At 40.0% G+C, this 18,529-nt stretch overlaps 1 protein-coding gene across 3 annotated transcripts in view; it reads right to left on the reverse strand.

Moving 5' to 3' along the window:
* Positions 1-18,529, reverse strand: part of PTPRR (protein tyrosine phosphatase, receptor type R) — a 127,163-nt gene that overhangs the window by 48,378 nt on the left and 60,256 nt on the right. For 2 of the 3 annotated variants that reach the window (XM_017733233.1, XM_017733232.1), the window contains exons 3-5: positions 17,517-17,672; positions 10,396-10,506; positions 6,390-6,652 (exon numbers count right to left, since the gene is read on the reverse strand). In XM_017733233.1, the coding sequence (XP_017588722.1) occupies positions 6,390-6,652; positions 10,396-10,506; positions 17,517-17,672 (530 nt within the window). The remainder of the gene's footprint in view (positions 1-6,389; positions 6,653-10,395; positions 10,507-17,516; positions 17,673-18,529) is intronic. The other variant, XM_017733235.1, reaches the window with a different exon arrangement.

Raw genomic sequence — 18,529 nt, forward strand, 5'->3', positions numbered from 1 at the left:
CTATATTAATGAAGAAAAGAGCACATCAGGTTTTTTACCCTGGGTCCAGTGTTTCTTATGAGGTTTTATTCAGTATACAGTATTGTTAAGATAATGATTCATTTTAATGAATACTGCCTTTCTAAAATGAGGAAAACAGGTATTAGAGTTAGTTTTTGTGGTATTTGTCATCCACAGTATTTTTCATCCAGATGGCAATTGACAGAAATTGCCTAAGAGGCTGAAACTATAGTTTAATAATTTGTGTGTCTATGCAGAATGACTAATAAAAGAGAATAGTTTTCAGTATTAAGAGCAAATTTTTCCACCTCCAAACCTGAAGCCCAAATTATACAGGATTTTCTTTTAAAATACAAGATGTTTCTGAGGAAGGATGCTGAAGTCAAACAGAGAACAATAACTGCTCTCATTATTTGTGTGTGCACCTTTTGCTAATATATTTCTGTTTAAAACTTTACCTTTTGGCACTGTGTTCCACAGACTCCTATGGGTTATCTGAATCTTTTTTTTAGACTATGAAAAAATATTTTGACTTTCTTTCCCACTAGAATATCTCTCTTTTTCCTGTTATAAGGAAGTGGACAGAGATGAGCACTTAGCATTATAATGCATGTTATTTTAATTTTTATTTCATTATTCTTACAGGGAGCTGCACTCACTGCATGTTTACTGAATAATTCTTAGAACTGAAGAAAGAATTCTGCTCCCAATTTACAGGGACTTTCAGGATGTTAGGAGAAATCTCACCGGGTACAGTCTATTAACTGTGGCATAGGATTTTTATAGTATTGCTCTGCTTTGTGGGGGAAAGTAACATCACATGGAGTTCTCACAGTCAGAGTTCAAGCCAAATTTCACTCATCTGTTATGTTTGTTGAGAGCTATAATTGCTTGATTTAGGTGATTGTCTCCATACTGTTCTCTATTCTGATGCCTACTGATTTTCTATAGTGGTTGCAGACTCGGTTGCACAGTCTGTTGAATGATGCCCGCGAGCAGCCCTCTCCCCTCCAAGTTTTGCACTTGCTGGCTCTTCCCTTTCACAGAGTATCTTCTATTTTCCTGTGTCACAGCTGTGCCTCCATACCATTGTGGAATTATTTTATTTCACACTTAAAAATAATTTATTATTTCATTTATCTGCTGGTGCTTTATTTGCCAAACTTTTTGTCTGTTATCATCTTCACTGTCTTGTGGTTTTTTTCAGAGAAAAAAAATTAGCACAAGGCACACATAAAATATTATCTATTCTGAATAAGAGTCCTGTATACCCCTGGCATCCCGATACGTGAACATGAGGAGCTCTTCCTTTTAGACAGAATAATTTTCTGTATGTAACAGACTAAGAAAACACAGTGCTGTGATTTTTCCCTCTGATTATTAAAATACAACAGCCACAGTTTTAGGTCTTTGTGGCTAGAATCGAATACAAATGCTTGAGAAGATTTTCCAAAGTACTGTTTGTGTTTCAACACACAATAGAAGAGACATTTTCCGCTTTTTCTTTTCTTCCATGTATCTTTGCACAGTAACTAATTTGAACAAAACATCATATTGTGCACTAGTTAGTTGAAATGTAGTTGTCTTAGTCACAAATAACACTGGAACTAAAACTCACAGCTGAAGTGGTCACAGGAAATGTAAATCCAGTTGTAATATTGTGCCGGTGTGGTAACATTTATATTCATATCTACCATGATTGTGATTTAACAACCCACTGCTTGTACTAAGAATTTTCAATGCTTGATATGGCAGAATGAAATCTAAAATAGCACATTCCACTTCACCAGATTCTGCTTTTGGCTGGGACCATTCATATCAAGATGAATTTTGAGCCAACAAAGAGAATAAAAGGAAGCCTTACTCTTCTGAAGGAAAAAAAATATTATTCATATAAAGCTATAAAAGCCTAAATAGAAAAGTAAACACTGATGCAATATTCATAGATGTGCCCCCAGAAGAGAAAAGAATTATTTACACCCAAAAGTCAGGCGTTGGCACTGTGATACTGTGACAGTTCATCACCAAAGACACTCACAGGAGTACAGTAGCTCTCCTGCTCCTTTGGTCAGTAACAGAACAGTGTGGATTGCCAGTGCAAAAGGTCTTTGCTGCAAAGGAGCAGCAATTGTGAAAACACCAAAAGAGAGCAACTTCAAAGCATTCTGTACTGAATGATCCAGAGTATGCCAGGACGCTGTGAAGAAATAGCCCTTCACTTGCCTGCCTCAGCAATTGTAATAGAAAGGGGTCAGTGCCTCTTTGTTCTGACAGCCCTCTCACCTCCACACCTTCAGTCCACTCCCTGCTCTTGGTCACCACTGTTCCACTCCTTTCCAAACCACACTCTGCAATGTGGGCACATACCCCTGATCAGCATCTAGGAAAATAACAGAATCAGAGAACAGTTTGAGTTGGAAAAGACCCTTAAAAGTCATCTAGTCCCACTCACTTTCCATGGATAAGGACAGCTTCAATTAGAATAGGTTGCTCAGAGCCCCACTCAACCCAACCTCAAATGTTTCCTGAGATCTGCCACCTCTCTGGGTAATCTATTCCAGTGTTTTACCACCCTCACTGCAAAAAACTTCTTCCTCATATCTAATCTAAATCTATTCTCCTTCAGTTTGAAGCCATTATCCCTTGTCCTATTGCCACACGCCCTGCTAGAAAGTTTATCCCCATCTTTCTTATAGACCCCCTTCAAGTATCAAAAGGCTGCAATAAGGTCTCCCCAGAGCCTTCTCTTCTTCAGCCTGAACAAACCCAACTCTCAGCCTGTCCTCATAGTAGCGGTGCTCCAGCCGTGTGACCATTTTCATGGCCTTCCTTGCTCTAACAGGTCCACATCCATCTCATGCTGGGGGCACTGGAGATGCATGCAGTACCCCAGGTGGAGTCTCATGAGAGCGGGGCATGGGAACAGAATCGCCTCCTGAGGCCACTGGGCCAGTTAACATCCCGACTGCGCGACCCCGTCCCGTCCTCCAGGAGCTACCGCTGAAGGATTACAGTGCTGCCTGCCGGCTCTAGGTGTCACCCTGCCCGCACTCTCGCACAGCCGCATCCAGCAAGGCACCGGGCACCGCCGCGTGTGCGTACGTGGCATAAAAATAATCTGCGGCATCCCACACACTTGATAGTGCAAAGAATCTGTCGGGAAGCTGTGTCTTATGGAAATAGCTGAGTAAGAGCCTTTCCAGATACACAGAAAAATATGTTCATGGACTTGTCTCTAGTATTCAGAAACGCAATACGTTTTAAGAAGCTGGACAAACTCCCAGAAATATTTTTGTCCATGCACAGTTGTCCATTAAAAATTTGTTTCCGTCTGTACTGGCCAATGCTATTCCAATTAAAAATTGAAAGGTTCAGAGAGCCAGAGGCTGATGTGGTGCTTTGTGAAAACTCAGTTCCACTATATTTTTGAATTTGGATCATAGAATCATAGAATAGTTCGGGTTGGAAGGGACCTTTAAATGTCATTTAGTCCCATTTCCCTGCCATGTGCAGAGACAGCTTCAATTAGATCAGGTTGCTCAGAGCCCTGTTCAACCTGACCATGAATGTTTCCAGGGATAGGGCATCTGCCACCTCTGGGCAAACTGCTCCAGTGTTTCATTCTGATTGCAAAAAAAGTTCTTCCTTATATCTAATCTAAATCTACCCTCCTTTATTTTAAAATCATTACCCCTTTTACTGTCAAGGGCATGTTCCTCAAAGCAGCACCTAGTGTGCAAAGCAAGGCGAGCTTGAGAGGCAGGCACAGAATCATGGAATAGTTTGGTCTGGAAGGGACCTTTTAAGGTCATCTAGTCAAACCCCTCTGCAATGAGCAGGGACATCTTTAACTAGATCAGGTTGCATCATCCAACTTTTCTGTCCCATCCTTCAGAGAGATCGTCACAACTTCCCACCCAGATGGCTATGCACAGCTCACTACCTGCTCAAAGAGAAATCAATGAACCATGGTCCAAACTAGGAACAGTTTGGTCTGGATCATACTAGGCATTTCATGACTATGGATCACTCTTAAGTAACCAAACCAGGAACTAGTTTGGATAAGTAGAAAATACTGCTCAGGAACTGCTGTCAAGCCATGTGACCCAAGGAATCTCCTAAGTTTGCAAAGGAGCCTCCATATCCACTCTAGCCTGCCAAGAGCTTCTTCTTTGGCAGAAACCAAAATCAGGGTTGCAAAAATTATTGAAAGGGTGCTCTCAAGCTGTGCTATGAGCAGGAGGAGACCTCCAGGTTTGATCCTACTCCATACTAGCAGAAGAAGAGCTGCCAGTAGACTTTTGAGCATGGTTCGCTGCTGCTTGCAGTGCGCAGATCCGTGCTGTAAGATCCACTTCTCCCATGTGTAATGAGGATGGCCCAAGGCTGCCTAATGCAAGGGCTTTTTTTGGGGCAGAAAGGTGGAGAGGAGTTTTAAACTGACCACTTACCTAGTCACTAGATAACATCTGAGGCAGAATGTGTCAGTGCATTTTTACTTTTTGCTTTCAATGCTGCGAAGTGTTAGAATGAGTATAAATTTGTTCATAGTACAGGTTATAGTAAATAAATAAGGAATACAAAAAATAATAGCTGCTTATGTCAGAGGAAAAGAAGATAAACTATTCCCTAAAGTTCTCTCCATCACATCCCCAGACCTTTGTACACTGAGCTTGAAATAAAATTCACCATTTCTTAGAAGTGGACTTGGGCTGATAGAGTCTAACTGTGTTAAAGGTGACAAAAAGTACTACACAATGGGGTGTTATCACAATGGCTTTCACTTTTTCACAACGGTCTATTAGTGTTCTTTTACAGTAGAAACTGAAGTGCTCAACTCCTTCAACTTCTTTTTCCTTAGTAATAACCTAAATGTCTGGTTTATTTGGTCAAACATCAGGTTTAGTTTTCTCTTTGTGTCTCAGCTCTCCATTTCGTCATACCAACTAAGAACTTTGTTCTTCCAAAGGATGCATTTAGGTTAGGAGAATTAAATGCAGAGTTCCTATCTGTGGTGGTGGAAATTAATATCCTAAATCAACTGGTTTTACTTTCTTTGTTTGAGAAATGGAAAAGTTTCTTCTCCTTAAGTACAACAAGTTTCTTCTCCTTAAGTACAAAATCCCTCTACAAATACCTTTCCCTCAATCCCTCTCAACTATTGTATATGCTATGTTAGGTACTAAGTATTATCAAAGAGCTATATGATTCCCATGCTTGTGGGCTTTATTTTAGGGTCTTGTGGAATGAGAGAAACTACCAAAATGTATTTACTTGCTTCCTCCATTCCTTTTTTTTTTCCCCTGCAGTGATATCACTATATATTTTATGACAGCTTTGCCTTTAAGCCTCTTTTACTCACAGAAGAACCAATCCCCTTCCCTGAGCTCTGTCTGTCATAAATCCATTGATAAAATCTCTGTCATTGAAACCCCATGGTTCAAGCTGAATCAGGGTTACAGCTCAGCTGAGAGTCCTCACATATGAGGCTCTGCTCGGTCTCTGCATGGCATCTGTTCTTTCATTTATTGTCTGTGCTGGGGCAGGAGAGTTCAGTTGCACAGCTGCATGTTATGTGAGCTATTCAGAGCACTGATGCTTTATGAAAGTGGCCTGCAGCCATCAGTCAAGAAATTATACAGGTTTCTAACAGAGGAGAGACAGATGTCTGTGTGCATTCTCCTGTGGGAAGAATAACTGGTTTTATAAAAAGACCACTGGCCCAGTTTTTGAAAGTGAGTGGCTAGGTTTGGTGCCCAAGTATTTCTGAGGAATTGCACCGAAGAGTTGGTTTCATTACTTATCACTTCTTCCTTTTTGTAAAGCCTGTTGACTTTGGACTGTATCCTGACCATCATGGAAGGCTGCATTTAGGAAGGAAATTTATCTAAAGGTGATAATGGAAACACTGTACAAGATTTCTAAATGCACTCAGTTGGTGTAAATATTTCTTCTTCCTCAGTTTTCCAGGTGCTAGGGACTCCTGGAAAATGAGAATGTCCTTTGCTGACAATACATAGCCAGCCCTTGAGCCCTCTTCCAGAATTTCCACAATCAAAACAGGCAAAAATCAATGGCAAAAAAAAAATTATTTCTTTGGAGTAATTGTTGGAAAGGGGAAGAATATAATCAGCAAAAAGAATGCCACTAATGCAGTTAATCTCAGCCCAAAGCTGAACCTTTTCATACGACCTGAACCTTTGGTCATATGTAAAGAAAAGGAAAGGTAAGAAAATCTGTGAAATAGATGTTAATACACTAAAATCCCACTTCCCAGATGTCCGCCTGGCAAAGTTTCCCATTCACTGACAGAAGACAAACATATGAAATCATGAAGCATAACTATAAAGAAGCAGAATAAATCCTGAGCATACCAGGTACCATCCTACCTTTCCTGGAGCCCCACAGGTTTCATTCTGAAAGGAGATGGACTGGCACACAGGGGAGGTTTGAGCTCCGGAACACATTGGCCTTGAGGGTCCACTACAACATTGACAACCTTTGGAGCCTGTTGAGGCTGGACCATGCTATTGGTGGTCTTATACTCAGTCTGAGATGTCTGCAGGGGAAGGGGTGAGAGGTGGATCTCCTGCTTCTTTTCCTTCTCTTGTCTTAGTGACAACTGGATCTTCTCCTTTAATCTGTACAGAACCTACAGAAATAAAGAGGACATCTCAACTGCCTGGTAAGCAAGGCAAGGAAGGTATTGCAAATGCTGGATAAGATTGCTATACATGGCTTTCATTCCTAGAAGGTAAGCATTTCCCACAACAAGATAAATATTTCCATTACATAAACTGCAGAACGTACATGTGGGCAGTAGGGATTTTAACAGTTCTCACTGTGAGTCAGTACTTATTTGTAATACCTGGAGTAGCATTATTAAAAGGACAAATAACACAGAATGGAAATTAGTTACAGAAGACATTGTGAAGAAGGAAATACTGATGAATAGAGTGACTATAGAAAAAATTTTAAGCATTTTAACACAAGAGAGACAATGGCACAAAATAAAATAGAAGTTCATGACTTAGCCAGGTACAAGTCTCTAATTACAGCACCCTCAATTTGTTTTAGAGCAGATGTTCTTATGTCCACCTATTGCTTATGAATATGGACATCAGATATATGCAACAAAAGCAGAAGTTGTACTGATCTTCTTCCATCAAATTCCACACTGAGGTTGCTGAACCCTGGCTTGGTGAGGGCGGGCAGGTAGCTTGTGCTCAGTAAGGGCACTCCAGAGGTACCCATGTTACACCTGTTTAACACATCTTATTTCTTTGGAGGGCAATGCAAAAAACAATTTCTAAGCCACAGCTGTTCCGTTTTCAAAACATGCCTTACAACCTATGAAATCTATGAGAATTGTAAATATTGCATGTGGAGATGGAAGGCACACAGTTTTTTAAGATGTCTGCAGACACCCTTGTACTTTCCGCTTTGCTTTATCTGTTCCTGTAAAGCATTTGATTTGGATCCTTGAGTAAGACAAAACTTAGACCAGAGCATTTTTTTCTCTGCAAGTCAGAAGCTGTTTTACAGCTGTTGCCCTGCTAGCACCACATAAAGATCTATCTCTCCATAGCTTTCCACTGATGACTGGATATATCTGATAGGTTTGTTTGTTCAAGGATTAGCATTAGAGGTTTAGCTGGGAACTACCCTAATGTCATTAGCAATACACACATTAAACAAGACTTAGCTAGGTAAACCATCTGTTCGTTCAGAATGGTTTAGAATTGCATGGATAAGATCTCTTTGCCATAAATTTGCAGAAACAACAGCCCTACTGTGAAGCAAGGGCGCTGGTACCAGTAAAGATAAAACAGGAGCTTGAAATATTTTAACTGTCTTTTCCTCCAGTGAGTGCTTTCATCTAATTTGTTTCTGATAAACAGCTCAGATATTCATGGCCATGATAATGTTCACCATACTTTCTTGTCACTAATATGTTTTGGCATAGTTTCACTCCTTGGGGACCCAAGGAATTATGGTTTTGACTTCCAAAACATGGACAAGTATTATTTCATATGCTATTCAATAATCTTTTATTAGACCCTAGAAAAACAATGGCATGACCCTAGCATAAATTGAAAAAAACCTAACAAACTACATTTGATCTAAGTGCTAACACACTTATTCTCAGAGTGGTGCAGGGTTATCATTTTTAATCAATTCTAGGTAAAGTCAAAAAACCAGAAATGGCCAAAAATATAGTGACCAACACAATCTGTCACTCTCACATGCATTAAGCGGGACAAAATCTAACGTGAGCTGTTTGTTAGCTTTACAGATTGCACATACGCCATGTATTATCAGGTCCTGACAAAATCTGAGACAGTGTCCGTTTACACAGTCTAAACAGTAGCACACGTAAAGACAGAGGTTGGACCTGGGAGGAACAGAAAGGGGAATGCCTACAGAAAAGACCACAGCATCACAGCAATTCCATCTGGAAGGAATTCAAGGAGTCTGCTAGTATTTACCTCCGCCCTAACTTCATATCAGCTACACCCAAACCATTTCTGACAAATGTTTGCCTAAAACCTCAATGGGTGAAAACTCCCAAGCTTCCCCAAGCAACCCAGGGTCTAGTGACACATGCGATAACAAAGATCTATCTAATGAGTCAACCAAATCACCCTGGAAAAAATTTGCTTCTTTTCCAATCCCCAATGGAGAAAGTATTATTGTCTTCCTTAGGACAGCTTTTGAAATCTTCCCATGTTTGAGAACTATCATGTTTCTGCTTGCTCCTTTTCCTTGTCATAAATAAACTAAATTATTTCGTGTCCTCTGTCTCTCTGATCACTCTTGAATCTCCTTCCTCCTATAATTGCCTGAATTTTTTCACAAATGTGGTAGAGAGAGACAATACAAAATCAGTAAGACATGATACTACAACCAAGTAATTACCATAGCAGAGCTGAATTCAGATCTTAGAGATCATATCCTCATTTATATATCCCAGGGTAAGAAGTTTATTTTTTGCAACATTGATGTTGCTTATGTACTTCTGTGATACTGTTCTGTGATACTGCTGGAACCTTTCCTACAGAACTGTTGTTTTGCCACGTATTTCCTACATTGTATTGATGCACATGATTAGAGCTCTTGTCCCTGCCAAGCAGCATTCTTGTTCTTTCCCATCTTTTCTCTGGCACCCTAAGAATATTTGAAGTTCTGATACTGTCATACACAATACTTACAATTCCCAATACTGTCTAAGCATTCAAGATCATTAATGAAAATATTGTACAGTACCAGGACAAGGACAGGCAGCATTTTCTATACCCTTCCAGTTAAATAGTCAGTAATGACCAAAATATCTCTTCTCCAAAGTAGAGAGTAGAGAAGAAGAGACTTCTAGAGTTATCCTCCTCTTTTTGAGTGAAATGGCATGGGGAAATGGAGACAAGAAGAAAGTAGAAATTAAATAAAGCAACAATTTCCTGTGATAAAATAGCTGCTTTTCAAATCTTAGGGAGACTTTGAAAGATTAAATAACATTTTGTTATAAATGTCAACATTTTTTAATAACTTTAGATTAAACATGCTTTCTGTCTTAAGGTTGTAAGTAGTTAAAGAAAATTAAATGTGTTTGAGAGCAAAATATCTCAAAAGACTCCAAGATACTACATGTTCATAAATGCTGATAATTGTCAGAGAATTCAGTTAACACTTACATTTGTGCACCACAGAATTATCACACAATTCAAAGAAGGAAAACATGTAAGATACAACATTGGACAAAAATGCAAAACTTACCGTACAAAAGTCAGTGGTGGTGTAGTGTTGTTCATCTTCTGTGTCACCATTGCACATCTCATATTCAACATATTAGAATTGTGCCTAATGTTCAGAAACCTGGCCACTGAACTCATACAATGTAAATGGCAAAGCTGCTCAAAAATATGATTACTCCTTCATGTACTTACTAGTCATTTCAGTTTAAAATTTGTGCATTTGATACACGAATACCAACACACACTCTAACAACTGTGCACTGATAATATTCTATCAATGTGGTGTTGCTTTTACTATCCAATAAAACTGAAAACAAAGGCGGTAAGAGGACTTCAGGGATCCTGGAACCTAAGAAGGCTGAGAAGTCATCACTCATGTCCCTACACAGTGACTCTGTAGATTTAAGAACCTGTTATTTATTTCTTCAACTTCCTTCTAGTTACATTCTTCATTCAACTCAAAATGCATCAAGAAACGTGATTCTTCAAAATTTGGTTTCCCACCATTATGAGAGCAACCAATTCTTGGAGTTGAGTTTGTAACAGCCTTAAGAAAACACCTGTCATGTAAAGAATGTGTGACCCTATCTTTCAGACTAAGAAAAGCATGAAATAAAAACCAAAATAAAGGTAAAGGGAAACTTACCATTAAACAAGTCACTAGAATGACAAAGATGCTGAGAAATATGACAACTGCATAAAATCCTTCTTTGCTCCAGATTTTGTCTGCTTCATGCTGGCCTTGCAAAACATTTTTCTTTTTTAAGCAATGAAACAGAAAGAGAGAGAAAAAAAGTTATAGAGTGGCATGCGCAGCTTAAATGGCTCTCATTGGGCATTAATCACTCTCCTCAGCTTTGTCAGCATTGAAATTCCACAGCACATGGCATGACTTTGAACGCTGCTAATGGCACGCCGTGCCCACGCCCAGTCCGTGGAGCAGAGCCACCCTGTGCTCCCAGTGCTGCGTGGGGATCTACGGCCCTCCATGGATGCCAAGAGAATCCTCCACCAGCTGTCACAGGCTGCTTGAAGGTAAAGCAAACAAGAGCGAGCACCTTTCTTGGAAACCACCTGGCTTGTCAGGTCAAAGGGCTGTGCTCCGTGTGGGCTTTGGGAGACTCGCTCTGCCTCTTTCTTCCTAGTGCTTATCTCCAGCCCCAGCACACGCATGCCAGCCTTCCCACTGTTTACACGCCACATGGAGCAAAGAGCAGGTTTGCCTTCATGAGCCGGGAAGGCCTCACACTGTCACCTCTAGATTACATACACATATATGTAAAAAATACTGATTTTGCTGAAAAAAATCTCATTATCTATCTATCATTCTGATTATGCTTAATCTCATTATCTTTGGCTTCCTGCTGATAGAACATTTCTGAAACAGCTGTGGACACTAAAATTTCCAGAGCTCCTGGGAAACTCCTGGGGATTAGGAAATAATAATGACTGTAAAAGCATTTATTTTTGTCTTTATTGCAGCATTGGGACTTGGTTGGACAATTAAATTACCAGAATTTCACTATGTTTTCCAACAGACATTTTGTAGCAGAAACAAATTACATGTATCCTTGGTCTAACTGCAATATATTACTTAGAATAAAGTATGTTGTCTGATGTTTCTGGGACCACAGTTCAGTAGACATCACCCTTCCAATTTTCAGCTACTTGCCTTTATTTTCTTAATTGTGTATTTTCAGCAGAGTTCTCAGACTGAGTAAAACCAACTTTCTAAAATTCTGGTTTCCATTGTAAATGGTCAAGGTTTTTATGTTTCCCTCTCACTGAAATTCCCAAATGGTTTTAAATAATCCTCTTGTTCAACTACAAAGTTGTCTCCCCATCCCAATGTGGCCTTTTTTCTTCTCTGGGGATACTGTGCAAGAGGACTGGCAGTTTATCACAGAGGGAAGAGTTCCTCTACACAAAGATGAGTGGCTGCTCAGTGGGCCTGTAAAACTGCAGGGACCCTCTAACACTTTACACGGGTACATCATGCTCCAGCATCTCCTTAGCCACCCATTAGCCTGCTCTTTCACATAGCTAATGTATCAACTTTGTCTTCCAAAAAGGCAAAGCCTCCCAAAGCCAAGCCTCTTCAGCCTCCCAAACACCGAAAGTCCCGATGATGATGAATTAATGTGAAAAAGCTTCTTGAGGAGTGGGAGATCATGGCTTGAGGAAGACAATAAGCTGACAAAAAATCTGCTGGGTGCTGGATCCCAATATAGTTTTCATGGTCCTCCTTTCAGCACAGGATTGTGTCCTGCTAGTTTTGAAAAGAGGTAGGACAATGCAAGACAATTCACAGATACAACTGCTACAAAATGCAAACAGTTAGAGAGGAATTTGGTAGCATGACTAATTTACAGAGACTTGCTTGCTTAAACAAATGCACGTGTGTAACTGAGAGCTGACATCTTTAGAACGGAAAGCATAATAAAGAAGAGTTTTCTTTGGAAGTAATAGTCCTGGGGACCACAGTCGAAATCCTTCAGCACAACTACAGAAACCAATCTTGTAAAATTAGTACATTTGTGTGTGTGTGTAATCATGCAGTGTTTCATGGTCTTGGCTTTAAAATATTGCACGTATTGACAGTTTAAAAAGGCTTATAAAGTGTCAGTTTGATGTTTAATGAGCAACTTAAAACCCAGGGGTTTCAAAGAGAAGCTGGAAATCTTGCCAAATATCTCTGCAAAAATTGTTCCTAGACATATTTAAACACTGCTGCCACTGTAGTGGGGTACAGCTCTCTGTGCAATCTGCTACCTCAGCACAGCAAGGTCATTCTGCTGTGCTCATGGCACAGGACTTGGGTCCCAATACTGGCTCAGAGCCCAAACCTGCAGCTGCTCTACATCCAAGACTGCTCCTGTTGAGGTCCATGGGAATTCCATGGTGACAGCAGCAGCTGCAGCTGTGGCCTATTAGCTATAAACTCAGTGTTTGACCCTGAGTGGGTTACCTGATGGCTTTCCGGTGTTTCATATCTCTCAGAAGGAAATTTAGATAAAAAGCAGGATCTAAAGGAGAATTGGCTGTGCTGACCTTTTGTAAGTGAGTAAATGGGGCCGTTTAATACCTCTTCACTGAAAGGACAAATACACTAAAAAGTAAATGAAGAGCTAATAGGAATTTTAGTCACAGTGGATGAGAGACTTAAATAAACTTTAATTCACTAATGTCACAAAACTTTTAAAATATTTTATAACAGACTTCATACACATAACAGAATGAAGAGAATAAAAGAAGACTTTAAGAGAAGGAATCTCTGTGATGTCTGTCTAGAGCTACGTGTGTTCAAGATACGTCTTTGCCAGATTTGTCTTTCTAACAATGATGTTCAAAGAATATTTAAAAATGCTGTAAAAAGGGTAAAAAACATATACCACAACTCAAACTTACTTGACACACCATTTCGAAACATTTTAGTAGTACCTTCACCTACTCAAGGAAATCTCTCTCCTGGATCTAATTGGTGGAGAGCAAAATCCTTACTTATGCTGCTTCCTAATGACAGAAGAAGCTGTGACCTCCAATAACTGAGTCATCTCACACTCACGATAAGGAACTGCTTCTTGAAATGTCAGTGCTGCTCATTCAGAACTTTGTTCCTTTGTCTGGGAAAACTGATAAGAGGGATAGTAACTGCCACGTTCACTACAATTTGCTGAGGCCCAGGATAAAAGCTAATTGGATGGCCAAATGCAAGGCAAAAACGAGATGATTTTTGTCTTTCTGAGGAGTACGCTGGAGGATATACTCAGACTAATTTACAAAAATCCGCAGCTAATAAGGTGGGGTAATATCAGAGTGGATGGAGTGGCAAGGGAATTCCAGTAGCTCAGGCAGCATCAGGTCTAGAGCAAACAGGGAGGAAGGCATAATTTCCTAGTATTTCCATTCCCTAAGGAGTCTCCAATCAGGCAAGTTTTTCAGGCAGAATGAGCCAGGGTAATTTAAACTGTTTAAATACAGCATAATTCAAGGTGCAGAAGAATCAAATGTATTCTTACAATGCCATTCAATCACTAACCTTATGGAAGAGTGCCTGCACCCAAGGGTATCTGCTTTGCTCTGAACTGGAACAAATGTGTTTTTTCTAAACAATTTTTATAAACTTTTTTTCTTTTTTTAAAGACACTAAAAACTCACTCTGGCTTTTCTGGTCTTATTATGGAAAAATAGTGGAGTATTTCTACAAGGAAGTAAAACGAGCAGCCAGCTTTTGATAATAACAAGAGAGACATTGACCTGAAGTAGTCACTGTAAAATCTGTGACTGAAAGATCCTGCTGCAGTATCAGGACCTGCCAGAAAAGGTAAATTTTCAGTGGACAATAGGTGAATTTGCAAATTGGGTCAGTTAACCCCAGTTAGTACCTTGGGCTGGAACACTAGTGAGAGCACAGCGAGCTGTAGTTCTGAGCTCAGAAGAAAGCTCACAGGGAGCTGGGGGTAGAACTCAAGATCAAAAAGGGTTCATGGAAGTTCACACTGAACAGCTTTGTTTTTTCTGCTCTTTTAACTAGCTATTAACTAGCTATTAATTAGCTATTTTAGCTAAGGCACATTAGGAAAGGCTGCCCAGAAATCACTTCCACCCCCAGTGAAAACAAGGAGCAACGTGTGTGACCTCTCAGGCTCACAGGACACTGGATAATAGCCACTTAACCATGTCTCCCATGACGAAGTCTCCCCAAAGGCTCTACCTTAGGCACATGCGTGATGCAGTGCTGTGATTCCACATCCACACTGGCAGCCTGCAGTGCTCCTGTTCCTGTTGGGCGCTCTGGGTGCAGCCATGCAGGTGTTACACTACACCTGCCTTGCCCGATCACGGGAGCATGTCCTTGTGCTCTGCTTTGTTCCCAGGTGCCTCTGTCAGCCCAGGCTGTTGTAATTTCTAAGATACTGGTTTTGATCCCTTGTCCTTACAGCGACTTACAGTTTCTGTATACTTTAAGTGCATGATTGCTTCCTTTGATTTCTTCTCTAGTATGTTAATATCACATACTTCAAAGGCAGCCTCTTTGTGCAAGGAGGCTGTAATGGTACATTTTGGGATTGCATAATTTTGGTATGAACTCTGGAAATTTCTCCTTCAGTGACACATCTCCAGCTGGAAGTTAGCTTAGCTCTCAAAACATAGTAACCCTTATTTTATTTACTGGAACTTCAGTTACTTTTGTCATTCAAAATCACTTCAAGTTCTCTTCTAGTAAATTCTGAAATCTAGTAGTATTTTATTTTTAATCCAAGCACAATTTAAAGACATTAGGAAACCAGGATTCCCACATCATAATAACACAGACTAGCTAAGTAATTGAATTTAGTCCTACCATGAAGCAGCAATTTGGTACTTTGTTCTGGAGAGGCCTGCTCTTGACTGGTACATCCCATGGAGCAGAATTCAATCCGAAATCCCACTTCACACACAAACTTCAGACCATAATAAAAGAGCAAATCCTAAAACTACAATAAGCCATTGGAAAAGCAAGGAGATATGAAAGGTATAGACATTGTCTTGTACCCCTGAAATGGCAAGGATTCCATTAAAATTACACATTCCCACCAGTACATATCTCATTCTACACCAGGCAGTAAAGTGCTCTAGTGGTTCCCACAGCAAAGACACATAAGGAAACTGCTCTTTCAGCTACTGCAGAATAAGAAACTGGGATGTCATTTTGAGACAGGCAATTTACTTGAAAATAGATCAACCAGTGATCAACGCTTTTGTGCTGATGTGAACAAGCAAATTATTTCTGTAATGAATGGAAATGTAGCTCCAGGTACCGACATTCACTGAGACTTTTGCTGTTTATGGTATAGTATGGGCTGAGACTTTGAGCAGAGCAGTTTTCCATGTGGGTTTTCCTACAAAATCTTGGTAAAATTTCTTTGGACAGGCTAATCTCCCTCAGCATTAACCCTATGGGGGTCTAGTTTACACTAAACCTTGCTAAAAAGAGTCAACCAAGCCATCTCAGGAGAGGTGTCTCACAGATGGGATGGACTACCTGTCAAACATATCTCTTTTTGTTTACCATAGAGAGAGAGACAGCAGACTTTCAAGTCTTAGGCAACTCTTACTGAAATACAGCTGAAAAAGGAGACAAATTCCAGCCCTAACACCTCTGTGTCAGCCACCCACCAAGATGAGAGTAATGCTTCTTTTGTGCACAGATACACTGATAGTGCACATACAATACTGGTCGTGAAGCATTCGTACTTTTGCTAGAACAGTGTACAATTTATTAGCTCATGATTTAATCAGGATTGATAGCTCAGGAGTACACACACAATGGGTAAGATAATGTGTCAAAGCTATGTAAGGCTTTGTATAACTATACCTTCCTTCAAAGGTTTGCCTGTTTTGTTTCAGTTTGCTGTTTGGAAAAATTTGTTCTTAGAGCAAGTTGAGGGAAAATAAGTGGTTAGTAGCTGACCAAGTAAAGATTGTATGTTGCTGCCTTTTAGATGTTGTTTTCTGTGTAGTCTTACACATGTAAACCATTTACTGAGATCCAAAAGCAACCTATTAGTGTAAAGCTGCATTATTTTTCAGGATCAGTGCCTTAGCTGTATAATCTGCTATCAATTGAAATATTAAAATAATCTCTTGTGTCTCCAACAGTATTTGAAGGAGTTATAGACTGCACAACTTTCATTCTAATAATCCTTTTCTAAATTATTAGCTACATTTTTTTCAGAAAGAAAATACAAATATCTGAGCACTCCAGATTATTGAAATGTATCTAACTCAAGATGAGCTCTTGAGTTCAGAGCTTGTTTTTTTTCCAGCATCTCTTCATAGCATGATGACATTTCTCCATTCATCTATTACTCATGTAAGTTCTTGCCCCATGTCTACCTGAAGTGCTATTTGTAACTAAAGTACTAGGAATAGATAATTGCATCTATCCCAACCATCAGACTCGTGCTTCAGATACAAAGGAAATTCTGACCTAAACAGCTCAGGTTGCTGATGGGTGATATAAAGACTTTATTTGACGTTTGGAAACCACTGCTTTGCTTTGTTTTGTATTAGAACAGCTAAAACAAGAATCTGAATTTTGACAATGTAGTCTCTGCTTTGAAATGGATTTTTTTTTCCCAAAAAATGGATGAAGTTATACAAATAATAGCTATAAGTTTAATTTTGCCCTCTATTTGGAGCAGGTAAAGAAAAATCTCTCACCAATCCTGAAAATAGAAAGAAGCATGGGTGTAATGTACAGATTCAATTTTTCAAAATCATGTCAGACACAAGTTACATGGGTAGTAATGGTGACACCTAGATTCTGCATTCCATTTATCTCTCTACTGAAACTGTTGTATCTTCTTACCCCCATTAATAGACCAGAATTCCTTATGTCCACTTCCTTTAAGGCAATTGGTGCATGCTTAGGATCTAAACTCTGATTTCAATGACAGCTCATCTGTGTGAGGAGGACCTGGACGTTAAAGAGTAAATAGCCTAATGAAGCACTACTAAAGTTGTTTAACAGGGCTAGTTGGATGGATCTGGCCTAGTGGAAGATGCACCAGCCCGTGGCAGAGGGGTTGAAACTAGATGATCTTTAAAGTCCTTTCCAAGCCAGACTATTCTAGGTTTCTATGATAATTGCTTTATAGTAGCAATGCTATCATAGCCTATACATTTTCTGCCTCATGCTTGAGAACCTCAGCCAGAAGACTACCGAGGATGTAAGCGCCTCATTGTATCAAAGTAATACAGGTTAGAAAATTGATAACCAACCTCAGGGGAGACCTCTGTTATTCCAAACTGGGATAAACTCTGATGCAAAATGTTGATATTAAGGGAACGCAGCACTTCTTCAGATGGGAGTGCCTCAGAAATTCCTGGCTTCCTGTTCAGTGGGGACACAAACAGTTCTACACAGTTCTTCTTCCCCTAGGGGAAAAAAAAAGCAAAATCATAGGAGGGGTCTGACATTAGATAATCTCTGCTGTCTGTAGATTGCAACTATAATTCCAAAAAAAAAAGCATGGAATATAAAGGTTGCAACCTGCTCTGTGAGGAGAGCATACCTTTTCCCTGTCTCTGTAAATCCCAGCAGACTGTGGAAGAAAATGCAAATCCTATACATGGGCATGTATGCTTTGTCTCAATCACTATTGACAAGGCAGACTTTTCCTGAGTCTTGTGTCATTAAACAATCAATGTAACATTGTGATGGGAGGAGCCATGGGATGGGGTCAATGGCAATGTGCCAGCAGGGATTTTAGCAGATAGTTCATCTGAGCTGAGCTGATAGAAATTATATATCATACATATATATATATATATATATATATATATTACTTTCTAGCCCCTTGTCAACACACTGCCGACACATACCACAATGAAGTCCTTTTAGTTGACTGCAGTGCAAATTAATATGGTACAACAAAATTAAAGGACCAGGGAAGTTTTGTTAACACTTAATGGGTAACCTGAGGATGTCCACTCTCCTATCTATTAATACTTGTCCTGGTGTCTTTGATGCCAGTCCTGGCAGCCTAAGAGGTTCTGTATTAGAAATGTCAGTGATGCTCACTCTTTTTCAAGGTAGCAAAAGGAAAGAGAGTTTCTCTGTTGTGATAGACTCAAACAGCACCCGAGACCAGTGCTTCAGACAGCTCTGATGTCCAAACAGGTTGTGGGAACCTTGGCTCCCCAGGGCTATGGCCAGCATAGCTGACACTGTGGGACAGAGTTCAGACCTGGGGGATTTCCCACACATGAGGCAGGCATGGAGCTGCTCCCTG

Source organism: Corvus brachyrhynchos, unplaced genomic scaffold (assembly GCF_000691975.1).
Source record: "Corvus brachyrhynchos isolate BGI_N302 unplaced genomic scaffold, ASM69197v1 scaffold32, whole genome shotgun sequence".
NCBI classification, from domain to species: Eukaryota; Metazoa; Chordata; class Aves; order Passeriformes; family Corvidae; genus Corvus; species Corvus brachyrhynchos.